This window comes from Solea senegalensis, linkage group LG4 (genome assembly GCF_019176455.1).
Source record: "Solea senegalensis isolate Sse05_10M linkage group LG4, IFAPA_SoseM_1, whole genome shotgun sequence".
Classification (NCBI taxonomy): Eukaryota; Metazoa; Chordata; class Actinopteri; order Pleuronectiformes; family Soleidae; genus Solea; species Solea senegalensis.
Genome location: NC_058024.1, coordinates 15,077,718 through 15,102,709, shown reverse-complemented (window position 1 = coordinate 15,102,709; position 24,992 = coordinate 15,077,718). Strand labels below are relative to the sequence as shown.

At 40.1% G+C, this 24,992-nt stretch overlaps 1 protein-coding gene across 3 annotated transcripts; it reads right to left on the bottom strand.

The window, feature by feature from the left end:
- Positions 1-954: 954 nt before the first annotated feature.
- On the bottom strand, positions 955-24,752 carry LOC122767675 (sodium- and chloride-dependent taurine transporter-like). 3 transcript variants are annotated; one of them, XM_044023101.1, is made up of 15 exons: positions 24,511-24,746; positions 15,742-15,971; positions 15,509-15,643; positions 12,133-12,221; positions 11,041-11,186; positions 10,424-10,556; positions 9,295-9,429; positions 8,586-8,689; positions 8,365-8,489; positions 5,614-5,726; positions 5,020-5,157; positions 4,246-4,348; positions 3,638-3,738; positions 3,140-3,310; positions 955-2,742 (listed from the first exon to the last, which is right to left on the bottom strand). In XM_044023101.1, the coding sequence occupies exons 2-15, from the start codon at positions 15,968-15,970 to the stop codon at positions 2,584-2,586; spliced, it is 1,881 nt and encodes a 626-aa protein (XP_043879036.1). In that variant the 5' UTR covers position 15,971; positions 24,511-24,746; the 3' UTR covers positions 955-2,583. The 3 variants fall into 3 exon arrangements, with proteins under 3 accessions (XP_043879036.1, XP_043879037.1, XP_043879038.1); XM_044023102.1 differs by lacking the exon at positions 24,511-24,746 and adding an exon at positions 23,361-23,381; XM_044023103.1 differs by lacking the exons at positions 955-2,742; positions 3,140-3,310; positions 3,638-3,738; ... (5 more) ...; positions 9,295-9,429; positions 10,424-10,556 and having other exon boundaries at positions 11,037-11,186; positions 24,511-24,752.
- Between the last annotated feature and the right edge of the window lie 240 nt (positions 24,753-24,992).

The window sequence follows — 24,992 nt, the reverse complement described above, 5'->3', positions numbered from 1 at the left end:
CCTGAGTGGATGGTCGCTGATCACGTACACAGTGGAAACCGCTTATTACACACACAGTTGTACACCCGTCACATTATCTGCCTTTAGGTGTTGATATTATGGCCCCCTTGTTATTGTGAAGAATGTCAGGTTTTAATTTAGTTTGAAAAATAAATAGATCAGCCAGAACTGCAGAGGCAGACACTGTAAATGTAACACGTCACCCAACTGTGTTACCATATCAGTGACTGGCAGACTTTAGATTAAGCTAGTTTCAATGGTAACCATGTCAACCGGTGTCTGTCACCACCACAGTATCGAAATGAATATACATGACCAGTCATTTCATTCAGATCTCATGGTGTCACTAAGTGCGTACCTGCATGTCCTCTGCCTGTGAAAGTGAAGCTTTGCCAGACGTCTTCTGTGACCTTTCAATTAGAATTTATTGTAAGTTGCAAAGTACGGTTTAACTAACTGACAAAGCTCACATCTAATTTCAGCTGCAGTGTGTAGCAGTTTGGGTTCCTCATTGGAAATGATCCATCCCTCACTTTTGCTTTGGAGGGGCAATGTGGTCACCATGGAAACCTATCCAAAGTTTGTCAGTCACCAGCTCTTATTTGTCTGCAGCCAGCTGCCACATTTCACAGTGTCTGGGCAGGAGTTTGGCACTCAGATTAGTTGAAAGTCTGACACTGGTTTATTTACTGGATGGATCGTCCAACCAATGGTGCAAAGCTTGTCATATAGTTAATAGCCATTGGCTACAGTGGCCTGCATGGCTGGGTTTTAACAACTCAAATACTGTCATCTTGTATATACAGAAGAAGAAAGCTATATAACCCCCCAACACCTATAAACTTACAGTTGGAGCCATTGTAGAATTGCCATTTCATTGTGTAAATTGAAGTGCTTGATAAATTTTTGACCCATACCCTCGTATGCAAGAAAGTATTTGGGCCAAATCAGTTGCATTGTTGTTTTCTTTTGTTGTCATTTTTAATAGATGATATTACACACAGTCATTAGTAGGAGCAACGCTGTAGAAATTCATGACAGGGACGGTACTACAATGGCTGCCACTGTAAATATGTGATTTGTATAATAGCTCAGTATTTTCACCAGATAAAAGAAGTGTTTCTTCTTCTATGTAAAACTACAGCAATAATCATCAATAGTGAATACCAATAACATCATAGTCTTAATGAAAAACTCTAAACACTGACAGAGGAGAACACTAACAATAATGTAACTTCCTCAGTCAAAAAGAAAATGAATCCAATCAAAAACTGTAAGCCAAGAGTGCCTAGTGCAGTCACTTATGTACTGTAAACTGGTCTAGGACAGAGAAAGATAGATAGAGAAGTAGATATAGATAAACTGATAAGCTACTACTGTACAGTACGGCACAGACAACACACTGAAGGGTTCAACCTCCACATTTCAAATTTCAAATCCTCTCAGATACCTCTCTGTGAGCAGATCTTTCCAATCCAGTCTCACTGCTAGTTTCTCTTTGACCCATGATTTTTAGCTATGGCAGATGGGGATTATTTGTGCTAAGGAGCGTTTAAGAACTACAGTTTTTTTGTTTATTAAGGTCATTGGCTCTGGCAGTGTCAATTATGTTCATCTGATTTCTCTTTTTCTACTTTTTTTTTTAAAGGTGCATTAGGCAATTTTGAGTAGCAGTGGTCCAAATATATATCAGCATTTCAGCATGTTTCTCAATAGCACTTCAGCTGGTCTATGTTTACAAGGGGGAGGGATGCTGTAAAGGAAAATAATTTAATTTTGGTGGCTGCAGCTTTGGATTTTCATTCTTTAATTTTGACTCGTCAAGTTTTGCTGATTAAGAAATATTTGATACCAGAAACAAACAAATCAGTTTACAAGAAATAACATTTGTTGGATTGGGACACTTTCTTTGTGCCAACAACATTTGGAAAAAGAAAAGAAACGGTTTTAGTTAATACTGCTGTACCTGAAGAGTCTCTAACTTCTGATTTATTAAAAAAAAAAAAACAAAAAAACAAAAAAACAGTCAACTGAACACAGTCGACCAGAATAAACCAAAGCTGGACCCAATGGTACGATATGCTTTCAGATAAGTGCAGAAGAGTTAAAGTTACATTTTTGGTCATCGTAGAAGTTTCAGAAACGTTTTTCATATTGTGGCTACGAAAGGCAGTTTGATTCCAAGACTTAAAAAAACACTTCTCCCTTCATTTTCTACAAAAGTAGCTGGTGGACCAAACAGACATGTACCAGCACAAGACCAGAGGCTGGTGCTAATTTGCCACTGTGTCTTTAAAGAAGACAATGGTGGGACACAATATTTAAAAAAGAGCTTTTAAGTATTTTAGAAATAGATTTGAAATGTGATTGCTACCCTCATAATAAAACCACCAACAGCAAACTACTTCCAAAGTACTCCTAAAAGATTTGAAACAGCAACATATTTTTTCCTTAAAACCCTTATCAGTCCACCAGACGAACAGACAGACAGAAAGCTAACTAGCTTTAGAAGCAATTGAGAGAACATCAGAGGAGAGGAGAAGAGAGGAGAGCAATCTCATGGAGGGCCTCCACCTCATTCTTTTACATCATTGTTTCTACGATGGTGTGGGTAGGGGCCTTCATCAGCAGCCCCTGGTTCCCATTGGGATCCAGTGGGTAGGTGAGATCCTTGGGGCCACGATGGTCTGCAGGACGGGAGCTGGCTCCACCACGAACTGGGGCTGCCACCGCCTTGATCCTCTGCAGGAAGGAAGGAAGGAAGGAAGGAGAAGATTGCAGGTTAAAGAAGAGGTGGAAAAAACCGAGACAACGTGAAGGACAGATGGGAATGAGAACATGAAAAAGTAGAAATAATCTCAAGCCTTTCCATAGTTTCCGTGTCCCCTGTCTTGTCATAGTCAGCAGTTCAGTTCATATTAAAATGTGGGTGTCAGTCATACCTGCTCCCGCAATCCATTCCAGTTCTCTTACCTTGAACATGCACACTTGACAGTTCACACGGTCACATTTTTTGTGACAGTGCACACATTTTCGCATAAGGTCCGTGCATACCATCCCAGACATGGGTGCACGATGACATTTAAATTACACAGACCATAGCAGAACTCAGTGAACATGGAAACTACGAGCTACACACCTCAATGAGCGGCCCATCAGACTGAATGATCTTGATCACGACCACCATAGGGATGCAGATCATGGAGGTCAAAGCCAAAGTCCATCCTATTCCAATGGCCCAGTCAGGATACTTATACACCTTGTTATACGCCAGTCGCTTGAATTTGACCAAGGAGAAAATAAAACAGCTCTGCAAATGAGAAGGAATAAAAAAATGATTTACAAAATCAAAAAACATGATTTAGGTCAGAAATGGTTGTTTTTCAAGTAAAAATAAATGACTGGAGTTTATTATTTGAGCTTAAATAGATTACTGGAGCTTATATACTTAACTACAAGTGAACACAACACAGTATAAAGATAGAGACAGATAAAGTGAGAAGAGGTTAGAAGAAAAAATGAGTTTAAGGAAGTAGAGGAAGTCTTAAAATAAAAAGAAGAAAGAAATGTAAAACTCTGTTCCCTAAAGTTCACTGATGATTACAGTTAAGTGGATACAGTATGAGACGGCACTCACCGCACACAGTAAAGGAGTGACAACAGTCCAGCTCCATTTCATCCATGGATTTGGTCTATAGCCAATCATCTCCTCAACAGCATCATAGAAATTATCAACGCCTATGAAGACAGTAAAAATACATTTGGATCATCTTTGCTTGAGAAAGAAACTTCTACTACTAAAGAGCACATCTGGATTACTTAAATGATTTAGTGGTGAAGGTATTTAAAGCCACACAGTGTAGGATTTCAACCCTCAAATAGTGTCTCCAAGATCACTCCGGCACTGTGGAACTTGGTTGTTTGCACATAAGAAGTCTTGCTTCAGAGTTTGCCAATATCAACAAATGTTACCACAACATGTATTTTATGCCAGTGGTAACAGACAAGATTGTTTCCCAACCTAAAAGATCTTCACATAGGACATGAAAAGTTGGAAGAATTTATTTTGCTCCTAATCTTAGTAGTCCTAAAGCTCTTTGAGACAGGGCACAGCTGGACATCACAGTCAATGCATGGAGACATTAGGAGACAATGTATTAGAAGCACCAAGATCCTGAACACAAAACAAAAGCCTTTGTCTTTCATGTTTGTTTCTAGGGATTTGCTTTGAAGGGCGGTACTCACCATAAACCCAGGCAACAGCGATACATTCAAAGAATGCCACCCACAGAAGGCACACACCGCTAGCTGCATAGTAATCAAACAGCTGGAAAACATAAATGCCACCCTGCAGAGAGGCAGACAGAGGGAGAGAGAGGTTACCAAGTGACAATTATCAGGTTTTCTTTTTTGAATCACTCTTAAAAACCTGTGCACGAAATAATAATCATCTATAGAGACAGGTACATGTAGAGAAACTGTGGAAAGTGGAAGGGAATAAATAGCAAAATGAACACGGGTTTAAAGGTCTACAGTGTTTCCTAGGGCTGTTAATTGGATCCTCTAAATTGACCATAGGTGTTAATGTAAGAATGAATGGCTGTCGGTCACTGTATGTCGGCCCCCCACTGTCGTGTGGATAAAGTGTTAGATAATGAATAAATGAACTAGGACAGTGAAAGATTATTTACATTTCTCATTTGAATGACAGTAAACATTACAGTACAGCTGTAATTTTTATGTCTAAACCTGACTGAGTCAGGGAAGGATAAAATGGTTTGGGAGATATCAGAAAATAAAGAAAAGGAGAAATAAATAGGAGACAGGAAGGGGGAAGAGAGGAGCATTTGGAAAGACCGGGTCAGGTTTACTGTATCTATTAATACTGTACAATTACTATTTTCTGTAAATTGCAAACATTCTCTCTGTTTATATCATGTGTTCCAGTAATGATTACTAACGCTGTCCTTTACATGCTAGGTTCTTCAATTCATTTGTCACTTCTCGCAGTGCTGTTACCTTGGTAACCATGGTAAGTCCCAGCAGGTAGCTGATGCAGCAGACAATAGCGATGAAGACCTCTCTGTGGTAACCCTTCCTTAGGAAGGACGGATACAGATCCACCAGTGATGTGATCTGCCCTTCCACCTCCACAAACTGCAAGGAGACAGACACAATCATGTCTTTACATGCCATCAGGCTTGCAGAACTTTCTAGGCATCAAAATCACATTATCACATTTTTTTTTCGCCCTGATTATGTCCAGACATTTGGATCAGAACACTTTCCAGAATTTGCTGTTCAAAAATGAAGAACATACCAATCTGGACAACTACACAAGAATGTTTGGTATGAGCTCTACTCAGTGCCATCCCACTTTATTGTGTAAAGGGGCATTAACACACGGTTCTGTGAAGGTCAGTGCCCATTGTATTTGTAGATTAAGGGTTGACGTATAGATGAAGATGAGGCTTTTTCACTAATAAGAAATAAAGTGAATATACAACTTAAAGGACACTTTCTATTACGATGGTCAATGACGAGTCTACAATCTGACTCGACGTTTGACTGCAACGGCGTTTATGTGTGGACAGAGCTTGTGCATCTGCTAACCTGACTGTCGAGGCCAAGCAGCAGCAGCATAATGAAGAAGAGAATTGCCCAGACTGTAGGAAAAGGCATCATGGTTACAGCCTTGGGGTAGGCAATAAATGCCAGGCCTGGACCTGCAGAGGAGTGGGGAGGGGAGGGAGGGGGTGGTTGGTTAAAAGAGGGGCATGAGAGGAGGCAACATTAGTATAATCTGATATGGTCATCTGATCTGCATCTACGTCGTGAGAGAAGGCCCCAAAAATGGAGACGCAGAACCAGATATGAGTGCATATAATGGCAAACTGACTTTATTACTTAGGTCAAACAAAGTGTTAACGTATTAAGCCTCTTAAGAACGTTTAACATATCTTTACTTACCTCGGACCTCTTTTGTAACACTTTTGAAATTATGAAAAGTCTATAACATTAAACACCAACACATTCCACATATTATTTCATAATAGCATATAATGAGGAGAAGGTTAAACATTATAATGAGGAGAAGGCACAACAATAACAGGGAAACCTTAACAACAGTAAAGAACATACTGTGTAGTAGATTGTAACTAGCACATGCATTATGTAGTGGATAGATTCCCAAAAGGACCAAAGACCACAAAGCGTCCATGTACTTCTTTAACCATGATTCATTTTTCCACACAGCTCAAAGCCTTTAACATGGACACAGTCAACAGCTAGATAAGCGGAATCAAATGCTTCTTGTTTTTCTCAGTCCTAGATAAATTGAGCATGTGTGTTTACTTCATAAATACAAAATGGCCCATATAAAACCAGCAGGTGCAGTCTGTCGTATCTTATATTTCGAAGGTCCAAACAAGGTCAAACAAGGAAGCAGTGGTAACAGCAAAACAGATTTGCAACCGACAGCAAGAAATGTAAATATGTTCTGGTTTTCCTTTTTGTTTTTTTTTAAAGTGTGAATTATGACAGGGCATCCAACCAAACACAGCAATAACTCAAGACAATAGAGCATCAACTTTCAATGGAACATTCTCCACATCACATTTTCATATGTCATCACAGAACTACAATAGTAAAACTTTTAAATTTGTAGTGAATTCTTTGGTCAACAGAAGTCGCTTACACAGCACTGCAGAAACCCACGCAGATATTTAACCTTCATTCAGACATATCAGAAACAAGCAGCCAAAATACGGCAGATTTACTTGAGCTATTACTAAACCTTTAACTTGCTTACCTGTCAAGGCTTTGGCCTGATGAAGGCAATGTGTCTAATCAATAATCAATTCTAATCAAATGTAGTGATGATTTTTGAAGTGGGGAAGAGTGTGAGGGCTCATTTGATTAATATGTCCATATATATATATATATATATATGTGTACAAGTTACATTCCAAGACCCCCAATACAGCTATCGTTTCAGAATATTAAAAGTATTAGTCTGAGTCATAGTTGTAGTGTATTCTGTTGACTTGACCTCTATATTTAACGTACAACTAATTGAACCATTTCATCAGGCTGGAAAACATCCATGTTGTTCATAAGTCGGGGGACATTCAGGATGGCTCTGTCTTTTTTTCACTTAACATAGTACTAATCTTCATTTCTACTCTTTAGTAACATTATCTGGAGCATCATTTCTTAAAACACAACCAAACTGGTTGATCTTGATTTAAAAGTGCACGCTGTAAAAGAAAAAAAATACTTGACCTCGATGATATCTGTCCTGCCATCCATGTATATTACAACTTCAAGTTCTCACCTAATGTCCAAATAAATGTGCAATGTCTTCAAAAAGTATGGAAGAACATACAATAGATCACAGAAAATATAGAATCAGACTTTCCACACAAGATCATACAGTAATTGCAGAAAGTTCAGCTTTTTCTGGTTATACTGTTTAAGACTGAGTCAACATTCATATTTTATGTGAAACAAGCATCATTATTTAGTTTAAATTTGACTGAAAAGTCAAGCACTGCCCATTGGACTGGATTCCACTTACAAAACAACATTGCACTGTCATGGGGCTCCAGCAAACCTAAATATAGGCCAATTGTAAGTTAATAGAATTCAAGATGACAATTACAACTGCTTAAAAGCGTTACCACACCCAACACCTCAGTCTCTACATGGCAAACAATACAAATGTTGAGGCACTGAAAGACAAACTTCTTTACCCAGCAAAAGGTTCCATAAACACTGTGTTACCATTACTGTTGGTGCCTGTGGTCTCTTACAGTCATTTCAAATACTAGTTGACAACTCTGCATGCTAGAATAAAACAAACTTGCTCAAACCAATGATAACACCATATGCCATTAAAGTCGCTCAGATAGATCTTGCAGGTCACAACAATGGCCATGGAGATAAGGAAAATCTCAGAACCAAAAAAGCAGGGTTAAGCTAACAGGCTGGCACAAGATGCACTGTTAACTGTCACACAGCTTTTGTTCTTTAAGGTGAACATTTCGCTCATGTCTGTAACTGTTGTTCTCCTTAAAGAAAATCCATCATCTATTCCACTTGCTTTACTGCGCCAATAGAATATCTTCATAATTCTCACATCCTTCGTTTGTCAAAGAGTGTTTGATTTCGGAATCGTCCATATTCCGATGCCGTCATGTGCACTTAACCAACGGATCCTCAAAATTCCAAATGAATTCAGAATCTAAATATTGGCTCTTTCTCTTTTGGGTTTCATTGCTTTTTTTTTTAGTTATTGTTGTATAATTAGTTAATCAGGAAGCAGCGCCCACCATCACTGCCGCCTTTACAGAACCCTCGTACCTGACACTGCCACATCAGAAATCGCCACCCCTTGCTCTTGTGCCATGAAGCCCAGGACGGAAAATATTGCGAAGCCAGACACAAAACTGGTACCACTGTTGAGGGCTCCCAGCAGCAAACAGTCCCTATGTCACACATATGTCATGAGGAGGATTTGTTAATGAACACACAAGTTTCCCTGCTATCTACTGCTAACCCACTCACTGAAACTGGCACCTCACCTGTAGCAGTTATACTTGTACTTGTTGTAGCTCCCCAAAGAAGTCATAGCGCCCAAACAGATGGCGTAGGAAAAGAAGATCTGGGTTCCAGCATCAGTCCAGACCTGCAAAGTGGGAAGAGAGAATGGAGACAGAAAGGCTGAGGCCTGCTGATCCGGGGAAATATGGGACATGTAGAGAAGCATTTGTCATGTCTGTGAAGGTTCTCAGTCATCCAGGTCATTGGATCCTAAGGAGTGTACTTGATTGAGCTTTACTGGAAAGTCCAGTTGCCGATATGTGCACTTCTCAGGAAGCGGTAAATGTCTTTGTAGTTGTCCTAAACATCCAATAAATAAATTGCACCAGAGGTGATTGTTTTGTGACAACAAGGGGAGTTCTGCTTCCTCTAAAATGTCATAAAATAAATGCACCCCCCCACGACCCTCATGTGGGGGATAAAGTGGTAGAAGATGGATGGATGGACATTCTTGTAGCAGCATGGCACAAGTAAAACCGGTAGAAGCTCAGCTTCGATTGAGTGGAGGGCAGAATTTGTGTACACATTTAAGTATAAATAAATGGGCCTGAAATGAGCTTCCCTCTTTTTCAAAGACCAGCAACCGCCACTGAATTGCACATATGGATATATGGTAATTGCAGGAAATAATGACCATAACAGGATTCCCATGACCTGGGTTTCTCAGACAGCAAAAACAGAAGGACCTACCTCTGGGTCCTGCAGTTTAGTGAGATTTGGGTACAGGTAGAACTTGATACCCGCTGCAGCACCTGGCAGTGTCACTCCACGGATCAACAGCACGATAAGCATGACAAATGGGAACGTGGCAGTGATATAGACCACCTGACAATGATCAAAGGATGCACATTATCAACACACTCAAAATCCTCTACCTTGTACCCTTGTTTCCCTGGTAGGATTAACTATAGTCTGCCTTGTCAATGACAAGCCCCACTAAACATAAGAAATGTGTGTTATTTTTTCCAATGTGACAAGAGCAGACCACAGGCAATCCCTTTAATCAATAATAGTAGTAGTAATAGTGTTATTGGAAAAAAAATTATTATTAAATTACCAAAATTACAACGTGTAGCAACCAGGAAGCATAAATCAGGCCAGACCAATTAGAGTCTTGAGGCAATAAAAGGGGCAGTCTGGAATTGAGCTGCCTCTGGTCTAATGGCCAATTGATGTTGTTGTTGCTGTGGCAGCAAATGAATGAATGAAAGTCAAAACAGTTAAATAGATATAGTAAACGGTCATATTTCAGATTTTTATTAGGAAAAAATGATTGGCCTTTTTTCTATATTTAAGAGTAGCTTAAAGTAGCTACTGTCAAGCAACAACCTCAAATATAACATATGCAACTCAGAATGGCCAACATTTAAAGATTATGTTGATATAGCTGAGCTTAACCAAAATGATCAACTGTGCCAATAGAGGTATCCATAGTTAGATTAAAACAAACTAATTTGCATTATACATTGTGCAGAATATGTTTGGTGTTATGTGCCAAAAAACAATGCATCAATGTCACTGATTGTTTTTTGTTTTGAGGTTTTTGATTACTCAGTTCATGTATTATTAAACAACCAATGCAGGTCACAACATTGCAAGGACACACATTTGCATTTTTCTCAGACTCCCATGTCCTTGAAAAAATAAATAAATAAATGAATGGCACTTCTCTACACTCAGAATGAACACAGCTCTTAATTGGTCTCTGATAATATATAATATATAATAATATAATAATAATATTTCAAGTTCAAGAGAAGGGAAATCTAGTATACAAACAACAGTGCATTAAAGACACATTATACACATAATTAGCTACCTTGCCAGTGGACCTGACTCCCTTCCAGATGCAGAAAAAGCAGATGACCCAGACGAGCAGTAAACACAGAGCCAGGTCCCATTTAATAGGGCCTATCTCATCAATACCATTGCTGATTCCCAGCACATTGCGTCTGTAAAATAAAATGCAAAGAACTCCATTTAGCACATGTTCACCTGTGCAACTTTGAAAGGGCACTTTATGACAATGGTGATAAAAAACAGCAGGGATTTTCTTTTTTTAGATGTAATTTAATCCTATGTGTGGGAACTGGAGAATGCACATCTGTACGTAACTAATGACCCCATTAGTAAAGTGTCAGCTACTTCCTGTTTCCTTACAGTTGACCAAGTTGTCTTTGGCGGGGTTCCCACCCTGCCCTCTCTTGTATGTGTCTGTTTTGCAAGTTTGTCTGGACTCTCTAATATCAGCCAATCAAATCAAAGTACAACAAAGTCTATCGTGATATATGACTAGGATACAGTTCTAGTGTAATCTTATATATTTAATTGAAGCACATTCTTCACAGTTGTAATTAATCTGAACTTTCAACACGTAAAACATAATCAAATATAAGTGTCATTCAGTAAGTGTGTGTACGGTTTCATGTAACTCACTCCCAGAACTCGGTGACAGGGGAAGTAAAGTTGGAGGTGTTGGAAGCCAGCCAAAGGGTTTTGTTATTGCGGTAGGTGTCCTCGATGCAGCGATCGGTATTCCACGGCTGATTGCACTTGGCCCAGGGAAGCTCTGGCTGAAAACACTGAAATGCAACAAAAAGCACAATTTATATTTGCGTTTCTTAGCATTTGTAGACACCCGCTCTTCCACCAGTTTAGCCATCAAAGTCACTAACAACACACTTTACAAGGCGGAGCGTCTCTTTTTGTCTAGGGTATAACTTGTCACGGCATCACCATGGATAACCAAGATGCTCGACCAGCAAATTTATTTCCCTATTGATGTAACAAGCTTAGCAGCGTAGAGGGTTGAAGTTGCTTATTCTCCTTATGTACAATAGATTATATCCTTTCACACAGTCCATTGTCTTCTGGATCAGTAGGATTTATTAACTTAGTAAAGGGAAAATATCTCTCTCAAGTCTGTCATATTAGTTTTTTCAGGTGAAAAGCATATAAACATTATTTATAATGCAACTACAAGATAGTAAGGGACCATCAACAAACTACGAAGTTTAAATTGAATAAATCTCTTGTGTATTAACCTTATACAATTCATTGATTTTCTCCTCTGATGTGTTGTTTTTTTTTACTAATTACTTTTTATATAGTGCTATTTGTTTTTTCTGGATTTTATGCTATTTTTGTTTGGAAAATAAATAAGAAGAACTCACTAAAAAACTAAAAGAATAACTCTCATATCTGTCATGACATTATCTAATGGTCACTCCTCTAGTAAAAAAAACCCAAAGTGTATTTGTTAATTAACTAACCATAAACCTATACATACCTTATACTACATCATCAAGGAGATTTACAAATATTTAACTTTGTATAAATTACGGTTCATATTTTTAATATTTAAACCTAATCCAAATATTCAGAAGATTTTCCAGGATAACAAGTCTCTATAAAAATGAGGGTAAAAAATCACTTCATGCCAAATTGACCAAATAAATAATCTTCAGTATCTTTACAATAAAATGTTTTTTGTTTATTAAGTTATTTTTTTCCCCCCCCTAAACATACCTGGAACAGGTAGTAGACGCCCCAGGCCAGGATGACGATGTAGTAGATATTCAAAAGGGAAACGATCACAATGGAGGCGTAACCAATACCTAGAGGGGAATAAAAAGGTCATGGCAATAAGAAAATGAAAATAGGGAAAGGCCAAAAGACAATTTAGACCACAGAATGTTCATAAAATAATGAGTTTAAAAACAGGCAGCATTTGACAGCAAAGCAGCATTAAAACACACGTTAAACAAGTACCATTTTTAATAAAATGAGAACAATAACAGGTGACGATTAGAGGATTAACAACAACATGTTACTTCCTGTTTGTGGCTAGTCTTTTATCCTGCTATAACACAAGGAACACACACATAGACACATAGAGAGTCTATAATAGTTGTGTTTTAGGGATGTAACCTTCACTGGTGTTGCTCTGCACTTGATTTGACACATTTACTAGAGCAATCAGCTGCGTCAATACTGGCCTTGAGACACAGGTGGTGGTAAATACAGTGTCTGTCTGTCTGTATGTATGTGTCTCTTTGTTATTGCAAGTTTGAGATAAAGTGTGTCTGTGTGTGTACATGAACCCTTAACCCCATGTGTGAACTACTTCGCCTACATATCATGTCCATTTAATTACTCAGCTAAAAGCTAATTAGCGGCTGCCATGCATCTACATCGTTAAACACACACACACAGGTTTGCGCAGCTATTCCTCTCAGGACACTACAGCCTAAACAAAGCATTATCCCTAACCCCTAAACCATCACCAGTTACTGCCACAACACTAAACATTTGATTCTGCCTTATTAGGACCATGTTTTGGTCTCATGAGGACTGTTTAGACCAGAAAAGGTACGAAAGAGGAAACAAACACAAGCACACACACACACACACACACACACACATGCTCAGATCACATGGAACAGTGCTGATCAAACAAACAGATGCTTTGCCTCCATGATGTAATTTCTTGTGCTCATTGGCTGACCTCGGCTGACCTCTCAGTAACGAGAAGGTAAAGACCAATAGGGTTTATTTAGGGTCTATTTAGTGAACTCACGTGCTTCATATGTACCAGGAGTATTTTTGTGCTGAGTATCATCTCATGCCAGACTGATCTATGAGCTACAGTTTTGGGTCATATTTGATCACAATTTCGAGGCTTGCCTGAGTACTTTGTTAAAGACATTTTTCTGTTTAAAGACATTTTTCTGTTTTATTTATAGGGAAGACCAACAGTAACCATGGTAATGGCTGCGTGTCACATTAAATAATGGCTGCATGGCTGCCCGACCCACTTTGAACAGATTTAAAACATGTGTATATAACTGCACTGCCCTTCCTCCATTCTGCCACTCCCTCACTGCCCTCTGCATTTGTTTGACATCCACATTACTTGAGACCATGAATGCAGTATGCACCCTATTAGGGCATCATAAGGAAGTCATGGGCATGTTCAATTTTGGTGTATGTTTGGGTATTGATTGGTTAGGTTGGACATTTTCTGGATGGAGAGTAGAGAGGAAAATCTCTCCATCTGGTTTCTAATCTAGTTTTGCCTGTTGCCTACTGTCACTCTTTGGCTGCCATGGCTAAGACAATATAATCCACATCTCAACTAAGAGCTGGAGAAAATATGGAACTGTAACTTCCAGAGGTTGCCAGCCCCCCATCACTTCCTGAACCCCAAGGCTACAAAACTGGGAAGGGCTTTATTCTACAGCAAGAGTGGTTTCTTAAGCTCGAGATTTGAAGTCTTTTCCACCAGATGTAAGATGTCTCCCCTCTAAAGAAATAGGCCATGGTATAATATGCCGCTGGAATCAACCGCTCATCTTTTTCCTGTTTATTCCTTCGTCAACATTTTTGATGATTTCAGTGTGACATTTATGTACGTCAGCAGAGAACATTTTGTACAGCTACACTGACCTCATCAGCACTTGACATCATGGTTGGGATTGGTTCCATCCTTTAATCTCACCACCATATTCAAGATGCTATGGTAGCACATGTTGCCCCGTCTCCCTCTCTCTTCTTCTCCATCCCCCAGTTTTTATTTATCTCCCTTTATCTCTGGTCTTCATCAATCCACCTCTCTGCTCCTCTCCCTGGTCTACTTCTTTTCTTTCTCTGGTGCTCTGTCTCTGATGTGTTGCACCGTTGTTGCTGTAGCAACGTGTGATTCAGGACAAGCTGTACACCATCTTATGAGTGAGTGTATGTGTGTATGTGTGCACGAGGCATCGGAGGGATATAATGTGTCTGAAAGGAGGACAGAACATGTGTGAAAGTGAGAATAGTTGTGCAAGTAAATAATTAAATCAAGATAATGAAACAGTGACGATAAAATGACTGAACCAAATTTATAAACATGAGGATAGAGGCCTCAGTGTGTTGGTGTACTAGTGCAAGCCTGGTTGCCTGGTAACAGTTGCAGGGTAAAGTCTCAGCAGTCTGGAGGCGAGTCTGGTGTGACTCAGCCTTATGTTACACAGCCTCTGTGAAATTTAACAGAGGTTTGGAAAATGGCCTGAAGTTGGATAAAAAAATGGCTGGAGGCACTGAGCTCTGTGCTCATCACTGAAATCGGCGAGACTGAACAACAATGACGGTTATGCAGACTGGGGATAGCTATAGTCACAGCTCTTGGTATAGCGAACATAGAGATGACACGTGATTCATGCTACGGCTATAACAAGCTCTTGCAGAGGTGCATTGTCATTTGGATTGTGCTCAAGTCCAGTGTCAGATATGGATATTTTATTTTTTGCTCTGTATTTGGTCTCTACATGCACCTGGAGGATGTTTCTTAGCTGCAAAATGCTCCACAAAATGTGATATCAGGTGCTAAGAGTGAGAGTGAACCAACAAAATAGATTTGTGGTCTGGTCAGCTAAAGAAAATGATCTGTCATAAAGGGCAGACAACATTTTGTGAAAAAGGCTCCTTAATTTTATTTTTTTTAAATTGTATTTTACATGTTTGCAGTATCAGTGAAATAAATCTTAATAATCAAATACAGTATATTTAATCCCCTGCAGCACTCAGGGATTCAAATGGATAATTAGACTAAATATATTCAACTTATTGTAATTGTTTTGCCTTTCTAACTTTATTTTCCTCTAGACAGTGACATAGAGTCAGTAAATCAACCAGGTGGCAATCAAACCTAGTGCTGCACAGGCATATGCAGCACTTAAAAGCATGCCCTAAAATACCTACAATTAAAAAAATTAAAATAAATAACTCTCCACAGTGTGAGCAAGGGTTTCTAAGTGTCACCTAGAACACGTATGATGAGGATGAATACTCTGCTCAATCAAAAACTTAAATGTAATACTTGCTATCCATTCAGCACAGACTGTTCTGTTCGGGGGCAACGTACCAGTAAAGATGGGGCAGAGCTTCTCCCAGCAAGTGATACCACCCTCGGAGGTAAACTGACCCAGGGCGACCTCCAGAAAGAAGACTGGCAGACCACCACCAAACAGGAAAATGAAGTATGGGATGAGAAATGCACCTGCAAAATGACATTTAAGGAACAGTTGTCAATAATGTGGAGACAGAAATGTCTCTTTGTGAAAAAGACATCTTGTTGGATACTTGGTGATGTCTTACCTCCACCATTTTTATAGCAGAGGTACGGGAAACGCCACACATTCCCTAAACCAACAAAGCCACCAGCTACAGACAGAACAAAGTCCAACTTGCTGGCCCACTTCTCCCGCTGGGGGTGTTTGCCCTCTGCTTCATCTTCAGGCCGAGTGCCTGGGCTCTTGCCAGGAGATGGTTTCAGAGTGTCCTTATGGAAATCCTTCAGGCACTGGAGCTTCTCTTTCTGAGCCATTCTGAAAAAACAAGATACACAGATTTGAATTGATGATAAACATAATAATGATGACATCTTTGTAATCTATTAAACAACAGAAATCATGTGCTTAAAGAACCCGGTACCATGCAAGCAATATCCCAGCTGTTGTTAATCCTCCTACGGAAAATAGGAGGATTAACTCAATACTAATAAGTATTTTGGAAATTAAGTTTACATAAGCAGTATGGAAGGCACTTCAAACAGCAGAGTTGGAAGATCTAGCTTAACCTGTTTAAAACAATTGTGCATCAGTGCAAATTACTCTCTCTTTTTTTTGTAACTCAAAAAAAACGGTTAAAACTAAGAAATCACATGCTTCATATGCACCTGGAGTATTACACAAAGAACCGTATATTAACTTATTCAATCATGTAACCACAGTTTGGCCAGAGAATGTTCTTTTATCTCATGAACACAGCCTTGCTTTCTATAGCATGGTTAACTTGTTGAATTTGTAGTAACATAGCTGACTGTGAGCTGGCGCTGCTGTCGAATGGATTTGTTTTTACATAACAGCAAAGAGCAAAACCGTACTCATTCATCCATGTATTAACATTTCATTTTGCACCTTAATGTGAACCGCTTCTATGATAACGGCTTCCCTGACACCAAAGCAACAGTTCTCACGTCTTCAGCTCCAGAGCTAGCAGAATGCATAATCAAGTCATCATGTTCAAACCAGTATGAGATGAAGTAATGAGGTGACAAAAAGGTTAGCTGAAATGCAAAGTAAGAGATTGTGCAGATTAACTAAACTCTAACATCCTCTTTTTGTCTGGCTGGGTTGTTCATTAGAAGAGCAGTGCAGAAGTCTGTCACAGTTAAGCATATCTTTGCATCCACTCTCTTCTCTGCTCTGTCTCAGAGCATTCTCATTGTCTCTCTCTGTCTTCCTGCAGGTCTGAAGACAAGAATACGCTTTAGACAAATCCCCCATGTTGCTGCCTAGAGATTCATACATGTTGTTTTCCATTCACCGTGCGCATCCACAATTTACAGTGGTATCACTGGTGCACTCAGCATAACAATACAAACAGCGGCAAACGGCAGCAAGTGTCCTCGCATGTGCAGCTATGTGTGTATTTGTGCAATTTATCTCATTGCGTGTCTAAGGTTTCCTCCAACAAGTTAATGATTACACAAAGAGAGACATACACAAATGAGTATTCATCACTAACTTCCTACACAGTTAATTAATAACGCTGAGAGGAAACTGAAAGCACTAGCTTTGTGGGGGTTGGGGGCGTTGGTGCACGTGTGTGTGTGTGTGTGTGTGTGTGTGTGTGCAGACTGTATGTGTGAGTGACTGTGTAGAAGCACTTCCTGCTTTTACAGCAAGTGGATTCATTTTGTCTGTGAGAAAGTGTTACCATCTGTAGAATGTGATATTACTACCACTATTGAACCAAGTTTACATTTCAAGTTTAAATTTCAATGTTTCAAAGAGAGTAGTTCAAGAAGAACATGAGTTTTGTGTGTCGATTCATGAAAAACAACGGACTCAGTGGATAGATATAATGCAATTACAAGGGTAAATAGCAGAAATAAGTATTTTGTTTGAAAAGGCCTTCAACATCATGAAGTTCTTGATGGTGAACCAAATCAGCTGATGTGATGTAGTTAAAAGACGTTTTTTCATAGAAGGAGTTACATATCCGATCTGGCAGGTGACATCTTTGGGGTCCCCAAGAAATGATGTAGTTGCATGATTTGCAGTAGTTGGGGCAAAATAGTTGCAAGATGCATTGCCTAGTTCAATACCTGCCACAACCCTGACACATATAAGTGGCAGAAAATTGACAGAATTGAGGGCTGATCGTAAGCTGCAGCAGCTGCCATGGCTAATAAGCCAAGGAAAGGACAGAAGCCAAGATATGGAATTTTCCCAGTTCTAGAGAAGAGATTTGCGTTCTGTAAGTTATGGAGGCAGTGAGAGTGTTTCAGATGACAGAGGAGATATATGAGCTGGACATGGTGTTGTTGTTGAACCGTTGCCCACAAGACAACCTCCAGAGCGAGACCGGCCGTGGGAACTGCAACGAAATTTTGAAAGTTGAGGCCAAAGGCTCAGTGTATAACACTAAGACTCATTGTTTTCGTGTTCAGTGTCTGTGTGTGTGTATGTGTGGCCGCACAAGGTTACTGGACGTGGAGACACTGACTTAAGCACCCAGCCAGTATCTCTCTCTTTACACACACACATACATATATATATATACATATATATATATATATATATATATATATATATATATATATATATATATATATATATATATATACATATATATAAATCTTTCTCTCTCTGACTTCCCTCCCTCACCACTTACATAACACCCTTTCCTATTTTAAGACCATGTACATTTCCACTGGGCTGACCGCCTGTTTCATTCACTCTCCGCCCTCATCTCCTTCTCCTCCTCCTCTACTCCACATTTTGTTCACCACCCCATCCTCTCATTTTCCCATTTATTCCTCTCTTCAAGTTTCACCTAATCGAATCCCAGTGAAATCAGTGGATTACAGTCTTGATGACACACTGACTGTGTGTTATATTTGCCCAACAATTGACAGCAATCTTCCTTTTTATCTTCCCCTTATCTTTTGGGTAATCATTGTTTTTCTTAATCCACACCCCTCTACCACTCTAGTGTCACCATCATCCTCATTATCTGCCCACCTCTTTCTTACCACTCTTCTCTTTCACTCTGTCTTCTATCACTCCCTGTTCTCCACGTAATCTTACGTTTTCTTTTGACCATCCCTGCCCTGTTCATCCTCCATGGTCTCTGCTCTTTGTATTCCTCTCTTTTTGTAATGTATTTCTGCCTTCCATGTTTTGCATCTTTCTTTTCCTCCTAGCATTTGCTTCAGCCTAATTTTATCCCGATTTGAATTTATTTCACTATCACTGTAGAGAATGGAATAAAAACCACCTTAGCCTGAGAAAACAATACAATACTGTGAAACGAAAGGGCTGTTAAAAGTTAACTGAGAAAGACAAAGGGAGATAAAGGGTAAGCAAAAAAAAAAAATCAAGGCCTTGCCGAGACACGTACCAGGTTGCTGGAATTTAATTGTGTCAGAGAATTAGACAATGTGAGAATCAGCGAGGAAATGAGGTGAAAATAGAAGCCACTGATATGGATAAAAAGCGCCTCTGCAAGACCAGAGATGGCACAGAATAACGGACAGAAGCATGAGTTTTAACAGAAAATGGGGCAGACATATGGGAGCAAGAGATAAAAAGTGAAAGAAAAACAGAGACATACTGCCAATAAAGGCTCTGCCATCAAAACCCACGCACATTGGTTTACTTCTGTAGCAGTTGATTTGGTGGGTAGTAATCATAATGTGTAGATACAGTCTCTGGGTTTGGGAAGGGGAGCCAAACTGAAGGGCCTCAAAAAAGTATTATCTTAATGGCCAACAGGAGAGGACTCCACCCCACTATCTCAAATCCAAGATGGCACTAGTCAAACCTGACACCTCTTTACAGAACAACACATCCATGGGTGCTCCAATGGGAGCAGGTGCATTTGTTATATAACTTCAACAGTGAACAGGAAAAGAAACATCAGTATCTAATATTAATGTACTACACCAGTATTCATTTCTACATTTCTATAAAGCACCCTTTCTACTGTGTTTGCTTCCAATTTTTCTAATGATGTCATGCATATATGTGGCCATGACGATTACATCTCAATTGCCAGTTGCGTACAAATAAATAAAATGTTCATTTAAACTTTAATTTGAAAGTTGCTTCTGCTTACGACATGCCATTTCCAGTCTTTCTTGTGATCCTTGTTTGATGCAGAAAAATCCAACACATCTTTGGAAAAACCAGGTCTAACAGCATCATGGCAACAGTCAACTAGCACTGAAGTGATGACTCCAATCAGCCTGTGAGAGTATGAAGACATGCACTTGGTATCCAGCTACAAGATTAGCCAGCATGTCTTCTGCTGGTGCTGGCTATAAATCACCATGTGTAATGCATTCTTCATTGGCTGCCAAGGTAAATGATACCGTATAACCCTGCCAATCATTTCATTAGCTGTTTAAATCATATCTACAACACAATTATATAAAACCATCCAAGACTAATGAGGTGGATCTGATGTCAGTGACTTACTACAGCGAATGTACTGTATGTGAGTCAGTGTTTCATGCTGGTTAATATAATACATACAGTAGCAGGGGTTTTCAAGGATGCATGGTCATAAAATGTTTGGCTGCCGTGTATGCATGTTTATTTACTGTGTCACCGAAGGCTCATTTGCCCCTTTCACTTTTCATTTCAAGAGGCGACTGTGAGAAAGTTGCCATGCTTGTGCCTGAGATTTCACCAAGGCACAAACACACATTCCTCTTACCTCAGGTTACTGGCTTAATATATTATTTAACAGTAGACAAGCATGCAGGTATTACAGCAGCTTTGACAGACTGCTATTTCTCACAAACTCTGTCACAAACAAATCCCCTAAGTCAATGTACGGCGGATCACATTCATCCAGCACATGAAAATGCAGTCACTAACGCATAACTGGGAGTATTTTTTTTCCCTTGAAATGCCCTTTGGCACACAGGAAGTAGTATATGTATTCAAGTAATGCTCTTTTATAATCAGATACAACTCTGGGTTCTGGCCACAAAGACGCAAAGACTGAGCAAAAAGATAAATTGTGACACCCACTGGTATAACTCCTTTAAAGTAGAAATGTTGGGATGTTCATTTCTGCTACCTTTGCACATGGGTCAGTTGACATTTTAAGTGCATTAAATATTAGGGTGTGATTCTCTTAGTCCTTTTAGTGTCTAGTTAAGTCTTGGATCATAAGTTTTATGTCATGATAACTCATTTAATATTTGAATTCCCATTTCATTTGTCTACATCGTGTCATGAGTGATACGTTTTCTGTGTTTCTCATGGGGGAACTCAAAATATTTCCACACTAGTGATTTCAGAGAAGCGGGTTTGAGTTGTGTCGCTCATATCAGCAGTTGCCATGGTTACAATTAGTTGGCAGCAGTTTTGGGTTAGCGGAAGGAGGTGGCTCGAATGGCAACAACCACAACACTGTGTTTTTCCCCTCTGGCATGACTGAAGGACGTCACACTAGGGCAGTACTTCTCAAATAGTGGGGCCGGCCCCCCCGGGCCCCCCCCTGGGGGGGCGTGGTGAGGTGCCAGGGAGGCGTGAGAGGCAGGGCAGGACAACTCAACTCATACAGTGGTTTATACAGATAAATAAATAAAAATGATCAGGTTCTCAATAATATTTCAATTCGGGGGGGAGTGATAACATTTCTGTCCTCTGGGGGGGGCATGACAGAAAATAATAGAGAACCACTGCGCTAGGAGCATGGTTAAACACTCTATTCCACCTTTGCTTTCAAAGGTCGAGATCGAAATGTGGTTTTTCGATAAATATTCCATTTACAATCGAGATCGTGACACACCTGTTAAATAAAGAGAACACCTTTGGATCTAGTCATGTGAGGTTAAGGTTTGGGGGGAGGGGGGAAGACTTTTCACCACTTTCTGACAATGTATGGACCAAACAACTAATCAATTAATTAAGAAAATAATCAAAAAAATAGGTATTTGAATTAAAGCATCATGAGCTACAGCTCTAGTTTTATCCTTTTGTGGTGAAAAAGGGCCTTTTCTTAAAGCCCACATAGACCGGAAGCTCCAATTAACGCTGCGTTTGTGTGTGTGTATCTGCGTCATTACCTCGTTTATGAAACCCAAAGGTTTCAGAACAAACAGTTCAGCCACTGCTGAGAAAATAGTCTTGTACTGTTTTCCTGGGCTCTGCGAAGCGGATCGGCACTTCCGTAATTTGATGTTGTCATCAGAATTCCTCACCACTCCTCTCACCACCGTAGCACCTCCTGATGCGGGCACTAGTCCGGGCACATCCGGTTGCGTACATTCACCCACAGAAGAAGAAGAACTACTCTCGTTGTAGCTGCTGAGATGCAGAGCATCCACCGTGCCAGAGGGGGAGCTGTGTATCTGAGAGCTGGCCTATCTATTACGTCACTTCCAGGTACCTGGCCAATCACAGCACAGTGGGAAAACTCTCGTTGGCTGGCCAATCACAACACAGTCCAAATTCTGTGAGTGTGATTTTGGTCTGAAACAGCGCGGCTGACGAGAGCGTCAGTGAGGAGATATTTTTTAGATATTGGGAAGTTGGCCGGTGCCATCTAGTGGTTTTGCAAACAGACATTGACAGGTGTCACCTGCAACCAGGGTTAGATTGAATGATACCAGGTGTCACTCACACTGGTTTCCATTTAAATGTGTTTTGCTTCATCATCTATTTTCCTCTAAATGGAAACATAATTTCCAAAATTGCTGGCTTCAGGGCGTAAACCAGAGGTCCACTATTTATAAAGAGTATACTGAGGTCTAAGGCTGCTATCTGCAATGCGACTGGCTACCTTTCGCCTGACATTCCTGTCTCTAGCATTCTCCTCCTCGCTCCCTTCATTACTTTACGAATGCATTTATTCTCAGACAATCGACCTAACCTTACAAGCAGCGATATCCACCTCTTTGTGGAGTCTTGTTTCCTGATTGGACTGGAAGTGTTATGATATACTGGAAACATTTCTCATAGATTCACAGTCACAATGAGACTGAGCAACAAGTCCTCCAACTGAAACGCCTGAATATAACCCATAGGTATGGTTTTAGCGGGGCTAAGACAGGGCCAGGCAGAAAGTTACAGACAATGATGACACACTAAAAACACATACAACGCAACAGCCAAAGTACAATGTTTTAATCACTAAGCAAACTGCCGGTGGACACCTCATTGAAGCTACTTGATGACAAAAACCCCAAAGTACCACATTGCTGTTATTTCAGCCGTGCTTCCATCATGGTACATTTCAGTTTGGAATGGTAAAGCTCTTGGTCAGGCTCACTTTTCCACTGAGAACGGTACCTTTATATACGTAGCATGACGTTGTACCGGTGCGCCGTCAACGAACAGTGACATCGAATGCGACACAACAGACAACAATGGAGCAGCTCTATTCCTTAAGGAAACGCAACAGAATACATACCATAAAAAATTTAATTCAGCAGAAATTGAAGATAAATAATTATACTTAATTTACTTAAGGTACAATCACCTGATTATATGAACTGATGTTTTTATAGCGCCAAGATGAGCCTCAGGCGGGGTCAGTTCTATGGAGGAAGCTGCAACATGCAACTTCACCAATAAGATAATTTACCAAGTGTAAATGTTATAAGTAAAACAACAACAAATGAATAAAAGTGACTAATAAAAACGTGATTAATAATCTATAATAACCATGTGTTTTACACATCCACTTACTTTGTTTAGGGTGCACGGATGTGTGAATATCTTTGGTGAATTATTCGTCGCCAGTAAAGACTGAACTCTTGTTACTGATCAAGTCTGGTCTAAAGACAAAAACGGAAGCACCTGCCATCACTCATAACGCGTCACTGCTGTCATAAACGACATAGAAGAGAATTACACTATGAGGTCAGGAAAACAATGACACCCTCGTTTAGAAAGCTAAACGTGCGGCACGAGGCTGTATGTCTCCTGAAATGTGTGGTACAGATGCAAAAGAGGCAGATATTTGCTTTCCATACACTATCATCGAGACACAGCGGTCGTCGTGTACTTTCGGCAGAATTTACATGACTGCGCCCTTTTTTTTCGGCTGCGAATTTCAACAAAGCGAAGCAGACTGAGGCTGTGGCAGAGAGATTCAGAAGAGGAACCAGAGAGACAGGGGAGGCAGCGCACGCTGTGCAACGTGCGCTTGAAGAGCATCACCCCCTTCTCCGCTCTGGGTTAAGCGACACAAATAACGGACTTAGACAAAATGAAATCAATAAACAAAAAGGCGCACAAATCAGAGTACCGATGCTTATGTAGATACAAAAAGAGAGAGCGCCTGACATGGATGGCTTACATACATCGACAATCGCACGACGTACGTGACACCAGCAAATAGGAATTCACTTCAAACCAATGGATGCCTTCCGTGCACATGCACGTGTTAATCATTGCTCCTCATATAAAGAAGACACGTTCGGAGAAAATAAACAAAGATCACAGGATCAGTGTCGCTCGTCTTGCATTCAAAGCACTTCGAATACATTCCACATCCACCGGTCATCATCATCCCGGAGCGCACGACCCGGCGCGCACAGAGAAAGACAATAGAGAAAGACTATTAGCTATAAATCTACATCCCATCTTCTTTGACAAACACACACACATTCATTCACACCACGCAACAAACACACAACCAACAAACGCAATGTATTATAATACATGCGCATAGACTATTGAATGATATATATATATATATTTTTTTTTTAAAGACAAACATTTGAAATAAATGTATTAACATCATAATTCTCATTCAAAATCATGTTCCATCAGGACCGTTAGATCCAACCTTTGCTTTATAGGCGTGCATTGAGGGTGCCGTTTCTCCCTTTACCTGCTCTGCTGATGTGATTTTCTGTATTATTTGTGTCCTTTTAATGTCCTTTGAGCGCTGTCCCTTGTCCGTTTCCACTTGTCTGTGTCCCCCTGTGTCTGAGATCTGGATGCGTAGGTAGCCTGAATTTTATCCTATTTATAAGCCTCTGTTCCTGACCTTTGTCTCTTGCAACGGTGGGGGGACTAGAAACATCAGCGGCAGTGGAAAATCACCGGCCTGCCTCTTCTGCTTCTCAAAGCAACAGGAGAGCCGTGTGTGTGTGTGGTGCCTTCACGTCCCGATGATAACATCCGATTATTTAGCTGCGCGGCTGTAGCTGTGTTGGCCGTGTTTTGACTTCAGATGAAGGTTCTTGCTCTCAAGGTTTGAAGTAAAATGTGGTGTTGAGGAATAGTTGTTTTCTTCAACATTCTGTGCAGTTTGAGAGGCATAATATTTGCGTAGCCACAGTGTCACTTCCATATACAATACACAACTTT